The sequence below is a fragment of the Mastigoproctus giganteus genome, chromosome 1 (assembly GCF_048544385.1).
Source record: "Mastigoproctus giganteus isolate SK-2022 chromosome 1, ASM4854438v1, whole genome shotgun sequence".
Classification (NCBI taxonomy): Eukaryota; Metazoa; Arthropoda; class Arachnida; order Uropygi; family Thelyphonidae; genus Mastigoproctus; species Mastigoproctus giganteus.
The window spans coordinates 269,656,239-269,677,261 of record NC_143575.1 but is presented as its reverse complement, the minus strand read 5'-3'; the positions used below and the strand labels follow the sequence as shown (position 1 = coordinate 269,677,261).

General features: G+C 36.0%; 1 protein-coding gene across 1 annotated transcript in view; it reads left to right on the top strand.

The window, feature by feature from the left end:
• Window positions 1-21,023, top strand: part of WDR79 (Telomerase Cajal body protein 1 homolog) — a 106,167-nt gene that overhangs the window by 60,293 nt on the left and 24,851 nt on the right. Inside the window, exon 9 of the mRNA XM_090386329.1 lies at window positions 13,784-13,936. Coding sequence (XP_090242455.1) covers window positions 13,784-13,936 — 153 coding nt within the window. The remainder of the gene's footprint in view (window positions 1-13,783; window positions 13,937-21,023) is intronic.

Below are 21,023 nucleotides of genomic sequence, written 5' to 3'. Positions count from 1 at the left end.
AGGGTAGCTAAGAATAGAAACAGGTGCATGTATACCTGCATGTACACCAATGCTAGGAGTTTGGTAAATAAATTTGAGGTATTGCTCAAAACATCAAAGGCAGATATTGTTGGGATATCAGAGACGTGGTGTCACACAGATATAAGTAATGCGGAACTGGAATTTGGGGAATACAATGTGTATGGAAAGGATAGACAGGACAGGACGGGAGGAGGGGTTATACTATTAATTAAGAAACACATAAAGTCCAAGGAAGTGAAGCCAGTCGACATCGATGGACAGGGCAGTGTCGAGTCAGTTTGGTGTGACATAAGCTTAGGGAAATCAAAATTGAGAGTAGGAGTGTGCTATAGGCCTAATGACTCTGATGAGTATAATAAGATATTGTACAGGGAAATAGAGTGGGCCAGTAAATCAGAGAGTCTTATAATGGGAGATTTTAATTTCCCAGATATTGACTGGAATTTGTGGGTTGGTCACTCGCACACTAGCAAGGCTTTTGTGGATTTATTGGATGATTGTTTTCTACATCAGCATGTTCGTGAGGCAACAAGAGGGAGCAATACTCTTGATCTGATTATCAGTAGTGATTCTTCATGCATTAAGAATTTGCAGATAAATGAACCACTAGGTGGCAGTGATCACAGTGTGTTGAAGTGGGATTTACTCAAGGAGGTAACTACCATCAGAGGTAAAGGGAAGGGTTTTTGTTTTCGTAAAGACGACTATGATGGTCTGAGACAGTATTTAAATTCAATACAGTGGGACCAACTGATGATGTTACCAACAGCAAACTCAAAATGGGAAGCATTCAAAGACTAATCTTGGAGGCTACCAGGCTTTACATACCAACTAAGAAATATTGTTCAAGGTTTAGGCCTGTGTGGTTGTCAGATGAACTAATGAGACATGTGGCAGAGAAGAAAAATGCATGGGATACATACAAATTAATGGGTGACATGGAAGCCTATGATAGATATAAGTTGGTCTGTAACCAAGTCACAAAGGAGATTAGGCAGGCAAAGGCAGACTACGAAAAACCCTTGGCAAAGGATGCAAAGAAAAACAGAAAAGAGTTCTTTACATATTTAAACTCAAGAAGGAAAGGGATGAATCAGATTGGTCCACTGGATATTGATGGTTCAACAGTTGAGGATCCTGCTCAGGTGGCTAACAATCTAAACGAGTATTTTGCATCTACATTCATGCATGAGGAGTTATTCAGGAAGGAGAATGATGTAGGTAAAGTAAACATTGGCAGTGAGCTGGATGATTTTGTAATAACTGAGAGGAAAGTGGAGGAGAGATTGTTGAGGATAAACATAAAAAAGGCACCTGGGGTGGATGGGATCTATCCAGTTATATTAAAGGAGGCAGCAAAGGAAGTAAGCCCCCTAGCCATAATTATGAGAGCTTCTTTGGACTCAGGGGAGGTACCCATAGGCTGGAGATGTGCAAATGTAACCCCAATTCACAAAGGAGGATCAAAGGCTGACACAAGTAATTATAGACCTGTTAGTTTAACTTCTGTTCCAGGTAAATTAATGGAGGCACTGGTTAAAGAAGCACTGCAGGATCACCTAGACAAGAATTCAGTTATAGCTCAGATGCAGCATGGTTTTGTTAAGGGCAGGTCTTGCCTGACCAATTTGATTGGATACTATGATGTAGTCACCAAAGAACTGGATGCAGGGAATAACTTTGATATTATATATTTGGATCTTAGAAAGGCTTTTGATACTGTTGCACATGGAAGACTGCTGCACAAATTGGAGCAGTGTGGCATTGGAGGCAAATTGCTGCTATGGATAAGGGGATGGTTGAGTGGCAGAAGACAGAGTGGTAATCAATGGACACTGCTCAACGTGGACTAATGTTATTAGTGGAGTTCCTCAGGGTTCAGTGTTGGGTCCGTTGTTGTTTTCGGTGTTTATGAATGATATTGATGATGGGATATCAAGTTTAATGTCCAAGTTTGCAGATGATACAAAGGTTGGCAGGGTTGTTAAGGACACTACTGACGCTATGCTGCTGCAACAGGATCTGGAAAGGTTGAACAGATGGGCTGAGAGGTGGCAAATGAAGTTTAACATTGACAAATGTAAAGTACTACATATGGGAAACAGTAACCCCAGAGCAACATATCAACTCTGCGGTACTACACTGACAGTGGTGGAGAATGAAAAGGACCTGGGGGTAATTGTGCAGGCAGATATGAAGTTCTCTGAGCAGTGCAGACGAGCTGCAAGAGTAGCTCATGGTGTCTTGTCAATGATATACAGGAATTTTTCTAGCAGGGATAAGGAGGTGATTATTCCCTTGTATAAGGCAATGGTTAGGCCACATCTTGAGTACTGTATACAGGTCTGGAGGCCTCATTTCAAGAAGGATGTAGAGCTGCTGGAACGGGTACAGAGAAGGGCAACAAGATTAATGAATGGAACAAAGGGTTGCTCTTACGAAGAAAGGCTTAAGTTTTGCAAATTACAGAGTCTGGAGAGTAGGCACCGGTGAGGTGATCTGATAGAGGTGTATAAGGCTTTGAATGGTTTGAGCATGCTCAATGCCAATAGGATTCTTCATCTTGCTCAGAATAATCACCTCAGAGGGCATAAATTCAAATTGAGGAAGGACGGATGTCGGATAGATGTGCGGAAATTTGCCTTTGGCCAGCGGGTGGTTGGTTGGTGGAACCGACTTCCATCACTTGTTTTTGAAGTTGATAGCCTAAACAAATTTAAAGCTCAACTGGACAGGTATTTCGAACGAACGGAGGGGTGAAATGGGAGTGGTGTGTGTTTTTTTTTTTTTTTTTTTTTTGGCTGATGCTGAATAAGCTTGCTTTCTTGCATCATATGCCTCTACTAATGCTAATGCTAATAATTCGATTGTTGGGCATAAACAGTTGAATCGTTGCAATCAAGTGAACTAATTGAAAGGAAAGGATGAATCAAATTGGTCCACTTGATATCAATGGTTGAACTGTTGATGATCCTTCTCAGGTTGCTGACAAACTGTGTGAATATTTTGTATCTGTGTTCAGACATGAGGAATTCTTTAGGGAAGTGGATGCCAAAAGTTTATCAAACTCTAACAGGGAGCTAAATGATTTTGTAAGAACTTAGAGGAAAGCGGGAAGAGAAATTGTTGAATTTAAACATAAGAAAGGCCCTTGGGGTAGATGGAATCTATCCAATTATGTTAACAGAGGCAACGAAGGAAGTAAGCAAACCCTTGACAATAATAATGAGAGCATCCTTGGATTCAGGTGGGGGAGGTCCTCACGGACTGGAGATGTGCAAATGTATCCCCAATTCAGAAAGGGGGAACAAAGATTGACACAAGCAATTATGGACCTGTTAGTTTAACTTCTGTTCTTGGGAAAATAATGAAGTCACTGGTTAAAGTTGGCTGGCTGCAATTATGCTTCAGACAAGCTTGTTTGTTAAGGGGAATTCTTGTCCGATCAATTTGATGGATACTACTGGACGCAAAAAATTATTTTGATATCATATACTTGAATTTCAGGAAAGCATTTTGATACTGTTGCATATAAAAGACTGCTGTACAAATTGGACCAATGTGGCATTAAGGGCAAGTTGCTACTGATAACAGGATGGTTGAGTGGGAGAAGTCAGAGAGTGGTAATCAATGGACACTGCTCTTCGTGAACTAATGTTATTAGTGGAGTGCCCCAGTTTTCAGTGTTGGGTCCATTGTTATTTTCTGTATTTATCAGTGATATTGATGAAGGCATATCAAGCTTAATGTCCAAGTTTACAGGTGATACAAAGATTGATAGGTTGGTTAATGAAAGTCTCAGCTAATGCTAATGCTGAGAAATGGGAGTTGAAGTTTAACTTTGCCAAATGCATAGTACTGCATAATGGTAGGAATAAACTCAGAGTAATATACCAACTGTGTGGTACTAAACTTAGGGTAGTGGAAAATGAAAAAGACCTGGAGGCAGTTGTGCAGTCAGATATGAAGTTTTCTGAGCAGTGTCTCAGAGAGGCTGTCAGGACAGCTCATTGAGTTTTGTAAATGATATACAGGAATTTTGCTAGCAGGGATAAGGAGGTGATTATCCCATTGTATAAGGTAGTGGCAGGCCACATTTTAGGAATGATGCAGAACTGCTGGAACAAATACAGAGAAGGGCAATGAGATTGGTGAGGGGAAAAAAGGGTTGCTCTTACCAAATTCTGCATATTGCAGTGTATGGAGACTAAGCATCTGCGAGGTGATATGATTGAGATATTTAATGGATTAAACAAGCTCAATGCTGATGGGATTCTTCCTCTTGCACAAATTTGAATTGTGGAAGGATGGGTGCAGAATAAATGTATGGAATTGCCTTTAGCAAGCAGGTGATTGAATGCTGGAACAAACCATCTATTATTGTGGAAGTTGATAGTTTAAATAAATTCAAGGGAGAACTTGACTATTGGAGAGAATGGATAGGTGAAATGGGAAGTTTTTTTTTTTTTTTTTTTTTGCTGATGCTATATAAGCTTTCTTGCATCTTTTGCCATCACTAATGCTAATGCCAATGATACAGATGGCTTTCAGAGACTATTTTCATATTTTCAGTCAATTTTTTTGTTCTGAAGTCTACCCTTAGAAAGGATTACAAGTGATATATGATGTATTTTTATTATGACCTGAATCCACAGTTTACATGAAGTATATTTCCCCTATTAAAATTTTAATTCTTGATAACCTAGTGAAATTAATTATTTGTAAGTAACTTTATTTTGTCCAAAAATAAAGTAAATGTTACCTGCACATTCAGTTTTGACCACAGAGACTTTCTGCTCTTGTCGAAGGCCAAGTGCTGAGTCCTCATACTAATGCTTGTGCTTATGTTCAGCTTAGAGACAAATACCAGTATCTACAGTTCTGCATAAGTTGGTAATATCTATTTAAATTGTATAGCATCACCTGAATAGATGACTCTGCTATTCATTTAAAAATCTGAGACACTTGCAAGACAACTATTTCAAAACTTACTGCCTTCTCATCAGCTGGCTTACTGCCTTCTCATCAGTTGGTCTCTATTAATGAATACGTGCATGTCGAACTGTGAATAATGCATTTTGTCAAAGTGAACAACCAAGCAGATTTGAAGTTTTGGTTCCACACACTGCTTGGCTGTTCACTTAGACAAAATACATTATGCACATTTCATTGTATGTTTGCTAATAGAGACCACACACCAGATGATGAGAAGCTGTTAAGTGGAAACAGATATCCTACCGGTATCTCAGATTTTTTAAACCTAAAGCAGTTTCATCTATTCATGCTTCAAGTTGTTATTGTTGTTGTAGGATATTAGGTGCATCAGCAAATTAAACTATATCACTCCATACATTAGCATTAGTTAAGGCATACGATGTAAGAAAGCAAACTTATGAAGCATCATCCAAAAAAAAAAAAAAAACCTCCCATTTCACCCATCTATTCACTCCAAATTGCTTGTCCAACTCAGCCTTAAATTTATTTAAGCTATCAACTTCCACAACAAGAGATGGAATCTGTTCCAGCAATCAACTATCCGCTGGTAAAGGCAAGTTTTCGCACATCTATTCTACAACTGTTTTTCCTCAATTTGAATCTGTGCCTCCTCAGGTTCATAATCTGAGCAAGAGGAAGAATCCCATCAGCATTGAGCTTGCTCAACCTGTTCAAGGCCTTATACACCTCAATTAGATCACCTCGCAGATGCCTAGTTTCCAGGTGCTGCAATTTGCAGAACTTAAGCCCTTTCTTGGTAAGAGCACCACTTTGTTGCCCTTCTTTGTACTTTCTTCTAGCAACTCTATATCCTTCCTAAAATGACCTGTACACAGTACTCAAGGTGTAGCCTGACCATTGCCTTGTCCCTGCTAGCAAAATTCCTATATATCATTGACAAGATTTCTTGACCTGCTCTGGCATCCCATCTGCACTGCTCAGCGAACTTCATATCTGACTGTTCAATTACCCCCACACCTTCCCATCCTTCATGGAACCACCCATACCAGCAAAAAATGTATCGTGGTAATGCTTCATGTCCATAAGCTGTACCACCATTGCAACTGTTTCAGTTGCCCATTTTCTGACCTTAAAACAAAATTTTATTGCTACTCTGTGCTCAGTCCGTAAATCCATGATGATGTGATTTTACTGTTCCAATTTAAACACAACTTTCCAGTACACTGAGTGGACATAAATCATGGGATACCTACCTAGTAATGGGTAGGCCTACCTAGTAATGGGTAGGCCCACCTTTCACCTGGATAAGGACAGTCACATGGTGAGGCATTGAGTCCACTAGTTCACAAAAGCATTCCACAGGTACCAGGTGATTATAAAATAAGTTTCCTTATTCAGGAAACCCTAGTGTCAAAATGATTAGAGATAATGCTGTGAAAATTGGCGGGTGTGTCATTTAGGATATGGGGAAGCGATTTGTAGGGAAAAAAATTAGCTCAAATTTCAGCCACCAGGGGAGAAATTGGCACTGTAAACGCGAGATGGAATACATAACTTAGGATTAGATTTTATTATCAGAACTTAGAAATCTACAGATACTGTTCTATGTGCTTTCCTTCACTTGAGATGACATTCTAAAAACAGAGGACTGCATGCGACAAAGTTTTGCATAGCATCTCATTGGGGATGTTGGCTACATGCTGTTTAATGCTTGCTTTCAAATTGTCAAGTGTCTGTATGCCACCATGGTAACTCTGTCTTTCAGGTATCTCCATAGGAAGAAATCACAGGGATTGAGATCTGTGATCGAGCTGGCCAGAACTGCGGAAAGTCTCTAGAAATGATGCAATCATTTCCGAATGTTGAACAGAGCAGTTCCTTCATTTGTTGCCAATGTGGGGCGGGTCACCATCTTGCATGAACACTACTGTCTCCAAGCATTGTCTTTCTTACAGAGTGAGAATATTATTACTATTATTATTATTACTATTAGCCATATGGTACAAGGAAGCCTGAGGCTTTTGCTGCACCAGCCAAAAAATTTCTGAATTACCCTGAGAGAGAGAGAGAGAGAGAGAGAGAGAGAGAAAGAAAGAAAGAAAGAACAAGAGTTAGAAGTAGAAGGGAATCGCCAAGAAAGAGAAGAATGATGATATCCAACTCATGAACCTAGGTGTGCCAAGCCCATACTCACCAGATGTGAGCCCCTGGGGTTAAATAATGTGATCTCTTAGAAGAGTGCAGTACCATGCACTAGTTACAGTATATCTTACAGGGCCACGAGGTGTAGACCTCGTGGCCCTGTAAGATATACTGTAACTTGCATTCCATGCAATGCATTCCATGCAAGAAAAATGGTCTGATTATAAACTCTGAATCCACACCATACTGTAACGTATGGACTTTTTAGTGGTCTTTCATGCACAGTAGATGAATGAGAAGTTCCCCATATTCGGCAGTTTTGTGCATTTTCAGCCCCATGAAGAGTGAAATGTGCCTCATGACCACAAGATCATTTGAGCCCATATATCATCAAGTTCCATATGAACCAGAAATCGTAGAGCAAAGTCTATTCATTGTTGCTGATCATAAGTTCTTGCACATGTGAATCTTGTATGGGAACCATCGTAAAATTATTCAAAGCACTTTACGTACAGTAGACCAAGGAAGGTTCTAGTCTCTTGACACGCCCCTAGCACTACTATCTGGTAGTATTTCGCATTCTGACCTGGAGGCCATTGCAGCCGCCACTTCATCAACTATCTCTGTTCCGATATGTGGTCGTCCTCTGCCTGGAATTACACCTAATCTCCGGTCGCTTCAAATTTCTTTATTAGTTTTCGAAGCCCCGCTGACATCAAAGGTCCTTTTCGCAAACCTTTAAGTTTCTGATATTCACATAGTGCTGCATTAGCATTACTATTATTCTGGTAGAACAGTTTTACTAAAAGAGCACATTCCTTTTTTGTAAGAGCCATAATGGTTATTGATGGTGGCATTGACTTTTCTGCTTTTATCTAACAGGATGTCATATGAGTAAACATGCTGACAGGATGTCAGCATGTTTTGAAGTAAATGACAGCTTTTACATATGTGCAGTGCCGTTTGTCCCCTGGTGGTGGAAATTCAAACTGTTTTTTTTTTCCTTCTACAAATCGCTTTCCCATACCCTAAATGACATACCCACCAATTTTTACAATGCTAACTCTAATCATTTTGACACTAGGGTCTCCTGAATAGGGAAACTTATTATATAACTGCCTGGTATTTTCATCCATTCTTGCTGCACCACCAATGTTCCCTCTAAGCTGCACAGGTGCAGGTCCATGCATTAACTGAAATGCTGCTGCGTAGCTGTAATTTTCTTTTAAAAACACTGCTGGAAGTACCGTCAACAGTCACAAGGAATGCATACAAAACTGGATGATAATAATATAGAAGCTGTGGAAGGTGCACCCTGCACCAAAAAGTCTAATTTTTATTAAAAATCGTTAGAAAAAGGTGAAAATTTGTTTATATAAAATTATTTGTATGACAGTAGTTGTTTTGCTAAACTTAAATAACTTTCTTCACTTAATAATTAATTTGTTTGGTATTGCCAAATAATAATTATAATAATAATTATTATTTTTAGTATCCTTACGATGTCAAAAAGAAAGGCTGAAGGAGAGTTAAATGTTTTGCTTGTGCAAGATTTAAGAAGGAATGGCTTTTGTAGCTTCTAGGAACTGAACTACCATCTTTGCATCAAAAACAAAAAATATCAATTGGTGATATTTTTAAATATCGAGATACGGGCGAGTTCAGTAGTGGAAAAATATGGGAAGAATGGAAATTAGATTACTTAAAATGGCATCTCAACCAGAGAATTCATGTAGATGCAGTTACTAAATTATGCAAGCAGAAGAAAGGTGTAATTTTGCGAATGTTAACTGAAACTCCAAAAGAGTATGAAACAAGAGTGGAACAAGATGTGTGAAAGAAGTCTGACTGCAATATGGTGAAGTGCTGATTGATACATTATCTTAGCAATTAAAATTAATGCTTCAAGGCATTCCATGCAAGAAATTCATGCACATGTGTCCAAATATGTAAATAAACCAGAGAGTTGGTGCAGCAAGAACTATGCGTTTGAATTTGTTGAGTGTATCTGCTTTCCATACATTAATTGCTGATGAAATTACAGACATTTCTATACAGAAAATGTTAATTTTTTATTTTAAGTTTCAACCAGAAAATGAAACTTCCTACGTTTGCACTTATTTTGAAACTAACTGCATGTGACAGTAACTACTGTTGAAGCAATAAGAACATTTTATATCAAGAACAATCCTAATCTTCAAAAGATGGTGATGTTTACATCAGACAGAGAACATGTTATGCTTGGAAAGAATAATGGTGTGGCAGCAATTCTTAGACGAGAAATAAAGCATCTGTCTGAACAACATTGCATTGTCCACAGGAGAAGACCTGGGATTGGACAATGCATGGAAAAAAGTCATGCGGGAGATAGAAACACTGTTACAAACAGTATACAATGTTCAGTAGGTTGTTTATTAAAAAAAGAAAGCTAGAAGAATTAGCCAATGTTACAGAATGTGATGTTTGTCATTTCGACCACTAAACAAAGTGAAATGACTTTCAAGACATTTTGTCGTAACTGCTTTAATGAGAAATTACGAAGTTTTAATCCAGTAATGTAAAGAGCAAGTTAATGAATGTAACAATCCAACCAGTAACTACTGCCTGAAAATCTTGACTAATCCACAACATTGAGTAGCATTAACTGTTCTTAACGATGTTTTAGAGGTTCTAGCATCAGTTGAATACAATTGAAGCACTGCAGTATGCAGAAGCAAAAATTAACAAGATAAGGTCACAGTATCTTGGTTATACTGATTATTGAAGTGACAAAGTAAAAGATTTGTTTTCATCTATGAGTTCTGATGTCGATACTATGCCTGTTATTCTGTTCATTAAATGTGTGTGTAATCACTTGAACAATAGATTCCCTAATGATGGGTAAAGAGAATGACAAGCTTTTGACCCAATTGCTATGTCAAATGCAACCAATTTTGAATTTGAAGAAGAGAATGCTAAACAACTAATAAAAAAATACTCAGCTACCATTACAATAAATGAAAGCATTGCCACCATAATATTGCACCAGTGCTGTAATTTGAAATTTGTCATTTCTGAGAAGGTTAAGAGTGGTTCAATTAAGTCGTTCACTGATATGTTGAACTACATGCTCAGAAATTAAGAATTTGAAGAACTGTCAATTCTTGTTGACATCTGTGAAACATTTCAAGCTTCTAATGATGAATGTTAATGTGGATTCAGTGCATGAATTCCATCAAATGTAAATCTAGAAACAGACTGGAAGTTGAATATTTGGATGATCTGATGATTATTAAGACTTATATTTCATCTTGGTCCGAAATTAATGTAGATAGTGTTTATAGTCAATGGATTTCTAATAAGGACAGACAAGAAAAAGTTCTCAAAACGTGAAATAATTTTCTTTGTTGTGCTGATTTTTATTATACCATTCAATTAATAAATAAAATACAAAATATGAAGTTTTTCAATTTTCATTATAAATATTCTTATTTTGTATATTACAGAAAACCTGCACAGCTGTATAAAAAATTAGAGGGAACGTATCCTAAAGATGCTCCATAGGGTTCATGTCTGGTGAATGGGGAGGCCATTCCATGGTAAAACCTGCAGCATGCTCTTTAAACCATGTTCTACTCACCACGGCTCTTTGGGGAGGTGCATTGTCCTGCTGGAAGAGTCCATTGCCCTGTGGGTGCACGATGACCATGAAGGGATGCAGATGGTCTGCAAGGATGGACACGTAGCCTGAACAATTCAGAGATGTGTCTAGACATACCAGAAGTCCCACCATGTGCCAGTTGAACACCCCCTCCAGACCATTACTGACCATCCACCTGCCTGAACAGTTCCTTGTTGACATGATGGATGCATAGCTTCATGCAGTTTCTGCCAGATATGCACCCTCCTGTTCGCTCAAAATAACTGGAAATGGGACTCTTTGGACCAGGAGACCCATCTCCAATCATCCAAGGTCCAGTGCCAATGTTCTTTCACCCAGCTGAGGTATAGAGTTCTGTGTTGTGGTTTTAGCAATGGGACTCTGGTGGGTCCCATAACCTATTGCAGCTAATGATTGCCTGATGGTCTTGGTGGAGATGTTTCTGGCACCTCCCTCATTGAAGTCGGCAGTGATTTATGCCGCTGTTGCTCTCCGGTTGACTGAAACAATGCGAGACAGACGTTGATGGCCACGTTCATCCACCACCTTTCTCTACCCACAGCGCTGTCCACGATCAGATGTTATTCTGGAAATGGAGTATTCCCGATATAATCTTGATACTGTAGAATGGAGATAGTGCAATTTCTATACCACCTCTGCGATAGAGTGACGTGGGGCACTCACTATCATCTCTCTTTCAAAGTTGGTTAACTCATGACCATACTGACATCGAATTACCATCTATGTGATTGCAGTGTATCTATATACCTGCCAAGCTGTGAGTTCATCCACTAGCAAGAGGGGTAACAGCATCGCATTGTCCAGGAATCAGGTATCCTATCAATTCTGTCCTTTCAGTTTAGAACACCTTTCTGCACAGCGATGAAACTAAGCACAGTGCCAGTTCAGACTTAATAGTGAATATTACTATTATTATTATTACTAACCATATAGTGCAAGGAAGCCTGAGGCTTATGCTCCACCAGCTAAAAAAAATTTCTGAGTTAGAAAGAGAGAGAGAGAGAGAGAGAGAGAGAGAGAGAGAGAGAGAGAGAGAGAAGTAGAAGGGAATTACCAAGAAAGAGGAGAAAGAAGAATGATGATCCAGCTCAGGACCCTGGGTGTGCCAAGCCCATACTCATTTCATCAATATAGTTTCGGTAATGGCCAATATGTAGCACTAGTAATAACATTTAAAAAAAAATCAGTCCTAAAACTTTTCAGACATATCTCGAATCTATAGATGGTTTATTGAGTTGGTGAGAATGAAAGCAATCCCAGACGTTTTTTTAAATGCAAAAATAATTTTAAAAAAACCCTTGTGTACCCTGTACACACAAAAGATATTTTATGTGAAAACATCTTTGACAAAAATGTGAAATGGAAATGACGTAAATGATGTCACTTTCCAAATGGCATCAGTGCTGTCACTGATGTTCATTCGGCAGAGTAATGGGCTCTAAATGTATTTTTCAGTGTTTAATAAAATCTGCTTCTCAAAATCTTGAGAAGCAGATTTTATTGAAGTCTGCATTTTTTTTTTCTCGTTATCTATGTTTCTGAATTCGCTCTTTTGTTGACATGGGAGGCTTCTTCGGTGGCATTGAAGCTTTTATTCTTGCATACTTTTCTTGATTTCGCTCAGCTGGAGTTTTAGCCATCTTTGAAATAGTCTTATAGATTGTTAATTGAAATTATATTTGGTATTTTTACAATTCAATAGTTAGCAAAATCCATTTGTATACTATTATGACATCATAACCAAAAACTACTGCAAGAAGTGATTGTTGTTTGTTCAAGTCATTGTTTTATTGTTGCATTCTTGAATCAAAACCATTTAAATTTTTAAACAGTTTTAGGAAGTGACATAATTTGCATCATTTAAAATCTAACAGCCACCTAATAGGAAGTGACGTAATTTTTGTAAGAAAATAAGAAATTTTCGTTACCAATCAATTTTATTCCAGTGCTGCCATAGATGTTTTCAAATCAAAAAATCTGTAACTAAAATTAATCTGTTAAATGTTACTTATTAGAAAATACACATTATAATACAAGTAAAATACACTTTTTTTTTTTTTTTTCAGTAACAAATTATAGCCTTAGATGCTAATGCGCCATAAAACAATCAGTAACAAAAGTAACAAATTTTTTTTTGTTACTTTGTAACAAAAAAAAATGCTAAATGTTGTTTATTAGGAAAAATTACTTCAAGGACTTCTTTTATGATAACTGTTTACTTGTATAGATTTTTAATTTCCAGTTTAGGACCTTATCAGTGCCTTGGTGTAAATTATTGTGATACATGATATAAGTACAAAAATTTTGTAAGTCACATACATTCTGAAAAATACATATTATATTATGTAATACCATCACATTTGCCTCAAAATAGAATGTAAATTTTATTTTTAACTACATTGTGTAACATGGATATATGACAAAAAAACTTGGAACCTGAATATGGTATGTTTACCCAAACTTGAAAAGATAGAAAAACTCTTTCAGTAATGGAAGTAATGAAGGGGTTGTTACTGCTAAGGGAACCGTCCAAAGGATCAGCACAAGTTGCAGACTGAGTTTCATTTTGTTCTAGCATTAGGCTGTGAAAAACCAACCCTGAACATAATTTTCTTTCCCCAAATTCTCAGTCGAAACTGTATCTAGCATCCAAATTGTTACTTGTCAATCATGGTGCAAAAATTCTTGGACCCTATCAATGTTTTCATCTGAGAATGCATTAGAATGGCAGCCTGACCTGAACTGCAAACATTTTGGACATATTTTGTGTTATGTTAGTTATTATACTTGCCTAGTCTTTGTACTTTATACTAGTATTTGCATTTGCATTATGCAAAAATGTTGCTATGCATTTATACGAACTTACTTTATGCTTATGTTACTTTGCTTAGAACTCTACTATCATCTCAATCAATCAGCCAAATAGATTGAAAGATTTTTTAATACAGTCATATAGAAAAATAATTTTTAAAGTTATCTAATGCCCTTTAATTTTTCTTCTAGCTGTGGTCGTTATTTGGTATCTGGTAATCAGAATGGGGTTATAACTGTGTGGGATACACAGAAGTCTCCTATTGAAGTGGGTATAAATAAAGAACCTATCCAGGAACCCATACAGTTTTATCAGGCTCACAATGATTGTGTAAATGGTACTAGGTAAGTAATTATTGTTTAACTAATATGGATGTTTTTTTTTTTCCTTTTATTTAGAAAAGTAGACTTATAGCTTCAATAAGCACAATAAACATTTTCAAATAAATAGGAATGGAGTCCTCTTAATATGGAGAGGTCATCCACTAGGTTTCTTCAGGGTAAATTCACCCTGAAGAAACCTATACTTCTTCAATCAACCTGACGGTGTTCTTTCTCAAAGTGCTCTTTTATGTTCTTATAGTATATCTGTCTCATCATTTCTTTAGTGCATAATGCAAATCATATATTGTAATGTTCTTCAATACATCTAAAACTTTGATCATCTCCATATCTGATTCACATTTTCTCCCCAGAGAAAAAGTGAAAAAAAAAAATGACATGGTGCAAAGATCCAAGCTGCACCAAGACTGAGGAATATGTTCTTATACAGTGGCAGCAAGAACTCTGACATTGTTCCATACAAACCCACACCTTGATATGTAGGACTTCTCTTTGAATGTATTTCTAAAGTTTTTTCAGTACTTTCACGTGGTACTGAGTGTTGGCAATAGTTGAGTGAGATTGAATTCTAGGAAAAGCTCATTTTGCATAAAAGAAAATTATTGGTATAACCTTCCTAACATGTTTGATTTTCTTGGATTTTGGGTCAGATGAACAAGTCTGAGGAGAGCTGTTCTTCTAGACAGAAATTTATTTCTCTGTTTTTGGATTTTAATGGAAAGGTAGTCAAAATTACCTGTTGATTTCTTTTTCTTACCAGCATTTCACATATTAGAACAAACTTGTTCGTGTGGTGGCAATTAGATTTTATTATTTTTTTAAATCATAAAATTAAATGTTGTAGCCTTTTATTGTTAAATTGGAAATTGTATTTTTCATTAACTATGACTTACAATTTAACCCATTCCTCATTATTTGAAATTTCTGAATTTTTTTTTTTCTCACTCATTCTTCTATTACATTTTAATCACCTGTTTACATTTTCTGCCCACAAAGAGATGGACTTTTTGGATGAAATACATTTTGCAAGGTGAAAAATTAAAGAGGAATACACACATCTGGATACAGTGGGCCATCCCTCAGGGTTCAGTATTGGGTCCATTGTTGTTTTCTGTATTTATAAATGATTTGATGATGGTATATCAGGCTTAATGTCCAAGTTTGCAGATGATATGAAGGTTGGCAGAGTTGTTAAGGATACTAATGTGACAGTAAGCTGCACCAACAGGATCTAGAAAAGTTGAGCAGATGGGCTGAGAGGTGGCAAATGAAGTTTAACATTGACGAATGTATTATTATTATTTGGTTTTTAGGAGCATTAGCAACTAAGGCCATATTGCTCCGGGGATATGCAGTGGTCATTTCCTGACCTTTCTGCATCCTCCGTATTTGGTGGGCACAGGCTCGAACGCCAGTCTAATCAAGAAGCATGTGCTATGCACTGCTGCTTCTGCCCACCTGGCTACGAAGGTGCCATTGACAAATGTAAAGTACTGCATATGGTACCAGTAACCCCACAGCAACGTATCAACTCTGTGGTACTACACTGACAGTGGTAGAGAATGAAAAGACCTGGCAGTAATTGTGCAGGCAAATATGAAGTTTTCTGAGCAGTGCAGATGGTCTTGTCAATGATATACAGGAATTTTTCTAGCATGGATAAGGAGGTGTTTATCTCCTCATATAAGGCAATGATCAGGCCACACCTTGAGTACATGTCTGTATACATGTCTGGAGGCCTCATTTTAAGAAGGATGTAGAGCTCTTAGAATGAATACAGAGAAGGGCAACAAGATTAGTGAATGGAATGAAGGACTGCTCTTACGAAGAAAGGCTTAAGTTTTGCAGATTACAGTGTTTGGAGACTAGGCACCTATACAGTGGTATAGGTGCCTTAATCAGATCACCTCAATCAGAGGTGATCTGATTCAGGTGTATAAAGCCTTGAATGGTTTGAGCATGCTCAATGCTGATGGGATTCTTCCTCTTGCTCAGAATAATCACCTGAGAGGGCATGAATTCAAATTGAGGAAAGACAGTTGTAGGATAGATGTGTGGAAGTTTGCCTTTAGCCAGCGGGTAGTTGATTGGTGGAAGACTTCCATCTCTTGTTGTAGAAGTTGATAGCCTAAATAAATGTAAGGCTGAGCTGGACAGGTATTTGGAACGAAGGGAGGGGTGAAATGGGACGGGTTTTTTTTTTTTTTTCATGGCTGATGCTGCATAAGCTTGCTTTCTTGCATCATATGCTTCTCGTAACGCTAATTATATAGAGGTACTTTCCTTATATATCCATCCATCTTTGGAGATAAGGGAAGAATAAGAAAAGAACGACTCCATCAAAAAATATATATTGTTTGAGAAAATAATGCTGCACTGCTTTATGTTTTTCTGTCATTACACATAACACAGTGTAGCATTATTTTCTCATACTATTTCAATACCAGCATTGAAATAGCATTAGAAATGGTACCCTGCTTCTTCACTTGATTCAAGAAATATTCACTTGTTGGCATTTATTACACTCTGCCAGTTATAAGAAATATAGGCAAGCATCCTACATAGCGTCTCTTAGACTTGGGCTTAGCTTCTTACTATGTAGTAAATCAAAACAAAAACAGAAAATACTACAAAATGTTAAAATGAGATGCAATGCAGTATTTTTCTGGAAAATGCAATATTACAGAAATTTTTATATGAGCAGCAGTATTTACTTGTATTTCATTCATTGTTGTTGCAACTCTACCCTAATAAGATCTTATTGATAAAGGTTAGCAGCTTTTCTTGAAGTTATAATGCTCTTATTCTTTGTAAGCCTTTCATCATTGAGGCTGTCTTTGCACTTCATCTTTCCAACTATAGATAAAATATTGTTTTGCCACTTTGGGCATCCCAGAGTGGAGAATTTTGCATCTCATCTCTCCCTACACACACACACACACACACATACCAATTTGCCATTTGTAAGGATTGTTTATCTGTTACAGTTCAATGTTTATCTGCTACAGTCCTCTCTTTTGTTTGACAGTCTTATCACTGCAAAAATTTTAACAGCAGTAGTTCCTAAACTTTTCCTAAAATTATGGTTTTATATCTTATAAAACCATAATTTTATAAGATATTATACTGGGTCACTAAGTGTAATGAATTACACTTAGTGACCCAGTATAATATCTTATAAAATTAGAAACATATTTGACATCCAGAATTAATAATTTAAAAGGGAAAAAAAATCCATTGAACTTTTATTTATAATCGAACAGCTCACAAACATAAGATGCAAGTTATGTATAGCTCAGTATAGTTGGAGATAGGATGCCCAAAGTCATGATCATTATTCCTTCATTAGTGGCATATTTTTTATTAAAGTGTGTGCACACACAGAGACACACACTAGCAGCCTGTTTTTATGACTTATTTTTAACACAGAGTAGCTACTATTTAATTTTATATTTCATGATGCTTATAATTATATCATAAATATCATTAATTGTGATATAATTATAAAGGTTTTGGGAGTGGAGGAGGAACTTCATATAGAATTCCAGGTGACTTGTGAATGTGTTGGCAATTTATAGGTTGAGATAAAGCAGACTTTATGCACTAGCAGCTTGTTTTTGATTTTTTTTTTTTTTTTTTTTTTTTTTTGACACAAGTTACAATTTAATTTTATACTCTATGGTATTTAATTATATGGTATTTTTTAATTATTTCTCATGCTTTCCAAAAAAAAAGTTTAACTCATGCTTACTTTCAGTAATAATTACATTTATAGACAAGATCAGATTGTCCAACTTAAAAAACTTTCCTTATTGGATATATACATTTTTCTCTTTGGTTTTCAGTATTGAGTGTCATTTTTGCAAATAGCCAGTCTTTAAAGCCTTCAGTTTTTTAACTATCAATTTAATAGTGAAGATTTTGTGGAGAATAAGATCGTTGAAATCTGAAAATCTTGCAAAATTCTTCTGTATCAAAAAATAGTCTGGTCAATCTCCTGTTGTCTGATTCCTGGCTTAGGTTAGTAAAATGTGTCTTAAATGAATTTCAATCATTCTAAATTTTTTTTCAATATTCAGCAAATTCACATTACATCACACTATTTCTTATATAAGTTATTTGACTGTTCTGATGAAATCCTAACAAATAGGAACTGAAGTTTGTACTCTGGTGTGATTTTTCTAGATAATTTGCTTTTAATTCAACCAATTCAAAAGTTTTGGAATTTGAACTGATCAGCACATTGAATGGAAGAATTTGAAAATAAAATTGTAGTGCAAGAAACCAGTGACAAAAAAAGAGAAATCCAGATATCTGGATTTATTATGATTTAATTTCAAACTGAATAAACTAATTATTTCAATATTCTAAGCATTTTTACATCTTTATTGTCTTTTTGGAGACTTTTTTATTTTACTCTAAAGCAATAGCTTTTTTTGTGGTAGACAACTATCCTATTAACACTGATGGGAAATCAGGTGTACCTGTAACAAAGCAATAATGTATACTACATACATTACAAAGCAATTTTGTATACTACTTATGTTATATATGACATCATCATTATATTTTAAAAATAGATATTGATATATCTGCATGTATAGTTTAACACTCTTTGTGGTCCATGGTTTCTATCTCAAATATAAAAGTGGTCTGTAGCTGAAAAAAAGTTGGGAAACTATGCTGTACCAGCTAAATTACTCTTAAAATATTGCTTTTAAATTTACCAGTTATGCTTTGGTTGTACCTAGAAGATAACCAAAGTATAACTGGTAAATTTTCTAAATATCTGTCATAATTGTTTGCATGCCATTGTGATTTAGTCAGGAAAGAGCCACACATGTAAAAATGTCAAATAATTAAATTATGAAATAACAAGGATATAAGTATATTGAGACAATTACATAAATATGAATCTATAAATATTAATAATAATAATAATTACTGTATTTGCCAGATGATAAGACATACTGGATCATAAGATGCACCCAGATTTCAGGAGGATTTTGCAAAAAATATTTTATTGCATATATGTATGAAATACAAATTAACAAGTAAAGGTGTCATTTTCTCAATTGGTGAGGGTCCAGAATGTCTTTCAGCTGCCATGTTTCCACATCCTTTGCATAATTTAGCATCTTCAGTTTGAACTAAACAATGTAAAAACCTTTTCTACCTTGTACCCATTTCTTCAGGACTACAAATTTATAACAAATTAAGACTACCATATACTGCACAAAACACACATACATGAGCTACTGTAGGGATGTTTTTCTCCCTCTCCACTGATGAGTCATTGATTTATGGACAGGTTCACTCAGTGATGATATGCCAAAATCTTAACAACCAGTTCCCTATAATAGGTTCTGATTATAGGTGGCAATGCATTGAGTCATTCGAAATTATACTTAACAATATAAAAAACATTTCTACTTGTTTATTACAATAGAAAAAAAGTATTTTAATTTTTCTAGATATGAAGAAGTGATGCATGAGTAAGCAAATCATAATAATGTTTAAAAAAGAAATGCCTATCTTTTAATATGAAATAATAAATGTGAGCTATTTAGATTATTAAAAATAGAAAGTGTAATATAATCATGTTGAAGTATACAATGCAATAAACAATATTGTAAAGAATATTGGCGACTGCTATTAGTAAATAATAAAGTGAACATTTGTCTCATGTCAGGACAAACTTGGCGCCCCCGTAGCCAGGTGGGAAGGAGCAGCAGTGCGTAGCACACGCTTCTTGATTAGACCGGGGTTCGAGCCCTTCACCACCAAATACGGAGGATGCGGAAAGGTTAAGGAATGACCACCGCATATCCTGGAGCAATATGGCCTTAGTTGCTAATGCTCCTAAAAACCAAACAGCAAGGACAAACTTGAATGCGTATCACAGCTCTTTTTTATAACATAATTCTTGACATATGTTATAGAAATGTCTCTTTAACTACTAGAAATTTCTGTTCCTTTGCATTTAAATTTTATTTATTTGAATTTTATTTTGTAACATCATATTATTTTCTTCAGTGTTTTATAAGATTAAGATTATTCAGTTTTGAGATCATGTTACATTTGTTTGTGTAAAAATTTTTAAAATTTGAAATTTGAAAAACATGGAGAAGGTCAAGCAAATGATTATTGATACCAGTGATTAGGATTGATTATGCTGCTTATTGTTGCACACATAGATTTCAGCAGGAATAAACAGGATGGGGGAGTGTATATGTCAGTGTCAACATATATATTGAAGGTAAGATGGAGGAGCTACATGGTAATTCCTTTCCAGAAAAAGGATTCTAGGAGGTAGGTTTTTTCATTTCCCTCGTGGAAATAAATGAGTTCTAGTGAGATGTGCAAGACCTCACTAGAACTCCTGATGTTAAGCAGTAACCAGGGGTGACCAACCTTTTCCTGGTATATTGAAAATACTTTGTATGCCACTTAAGCTCCATAAGCTACTGCAATCAATATTCCCTGTACTACTGATCCATGCCACTTGCTAATCAAACAAGCTGAACTTAATAATAATAATAATAGGTTTTTGATAACTATATAAAGGAATAGTTAATTTTTTTTAGTACACTACATGATTGTAACGATGCTCAATGATGCTTGAGCATCATAGCTCTGCTTTTTACTCTTAAATGCTTTTAATACAAAAAATGAACAATTTTACTTTTATGAAATAAATGTAATTTAGATTAACTATTTGTCCTTACAGAATCAATGTCATTAGGAGCTCACTAATGCCGTATATTTTCAAAATTAATGCTAAAAAGAAATAAAAGTAAATATGAAGTGTAGGTTCTGTCATATTGAAAAACCAGGTTTTTATTTTTTTACAATAACAGCGGAATATAAACTGTATATTCATTTCTGATGTTTTACATTATGTTTTCACATCAGTAGGTGTGCTAAACAGAGATGTGTGTGGCATGTGGGCTGCAAAGTTGGTGACCCCTACAATATAGAAGATGATCTTTAAAAAAAATTACTGCAATGCACCTAGCATACATTCGGACTGACCATAAGATACGGGAGAATTTCTGGCAACATTTTCCCAGAAAAACAATGCATCTTA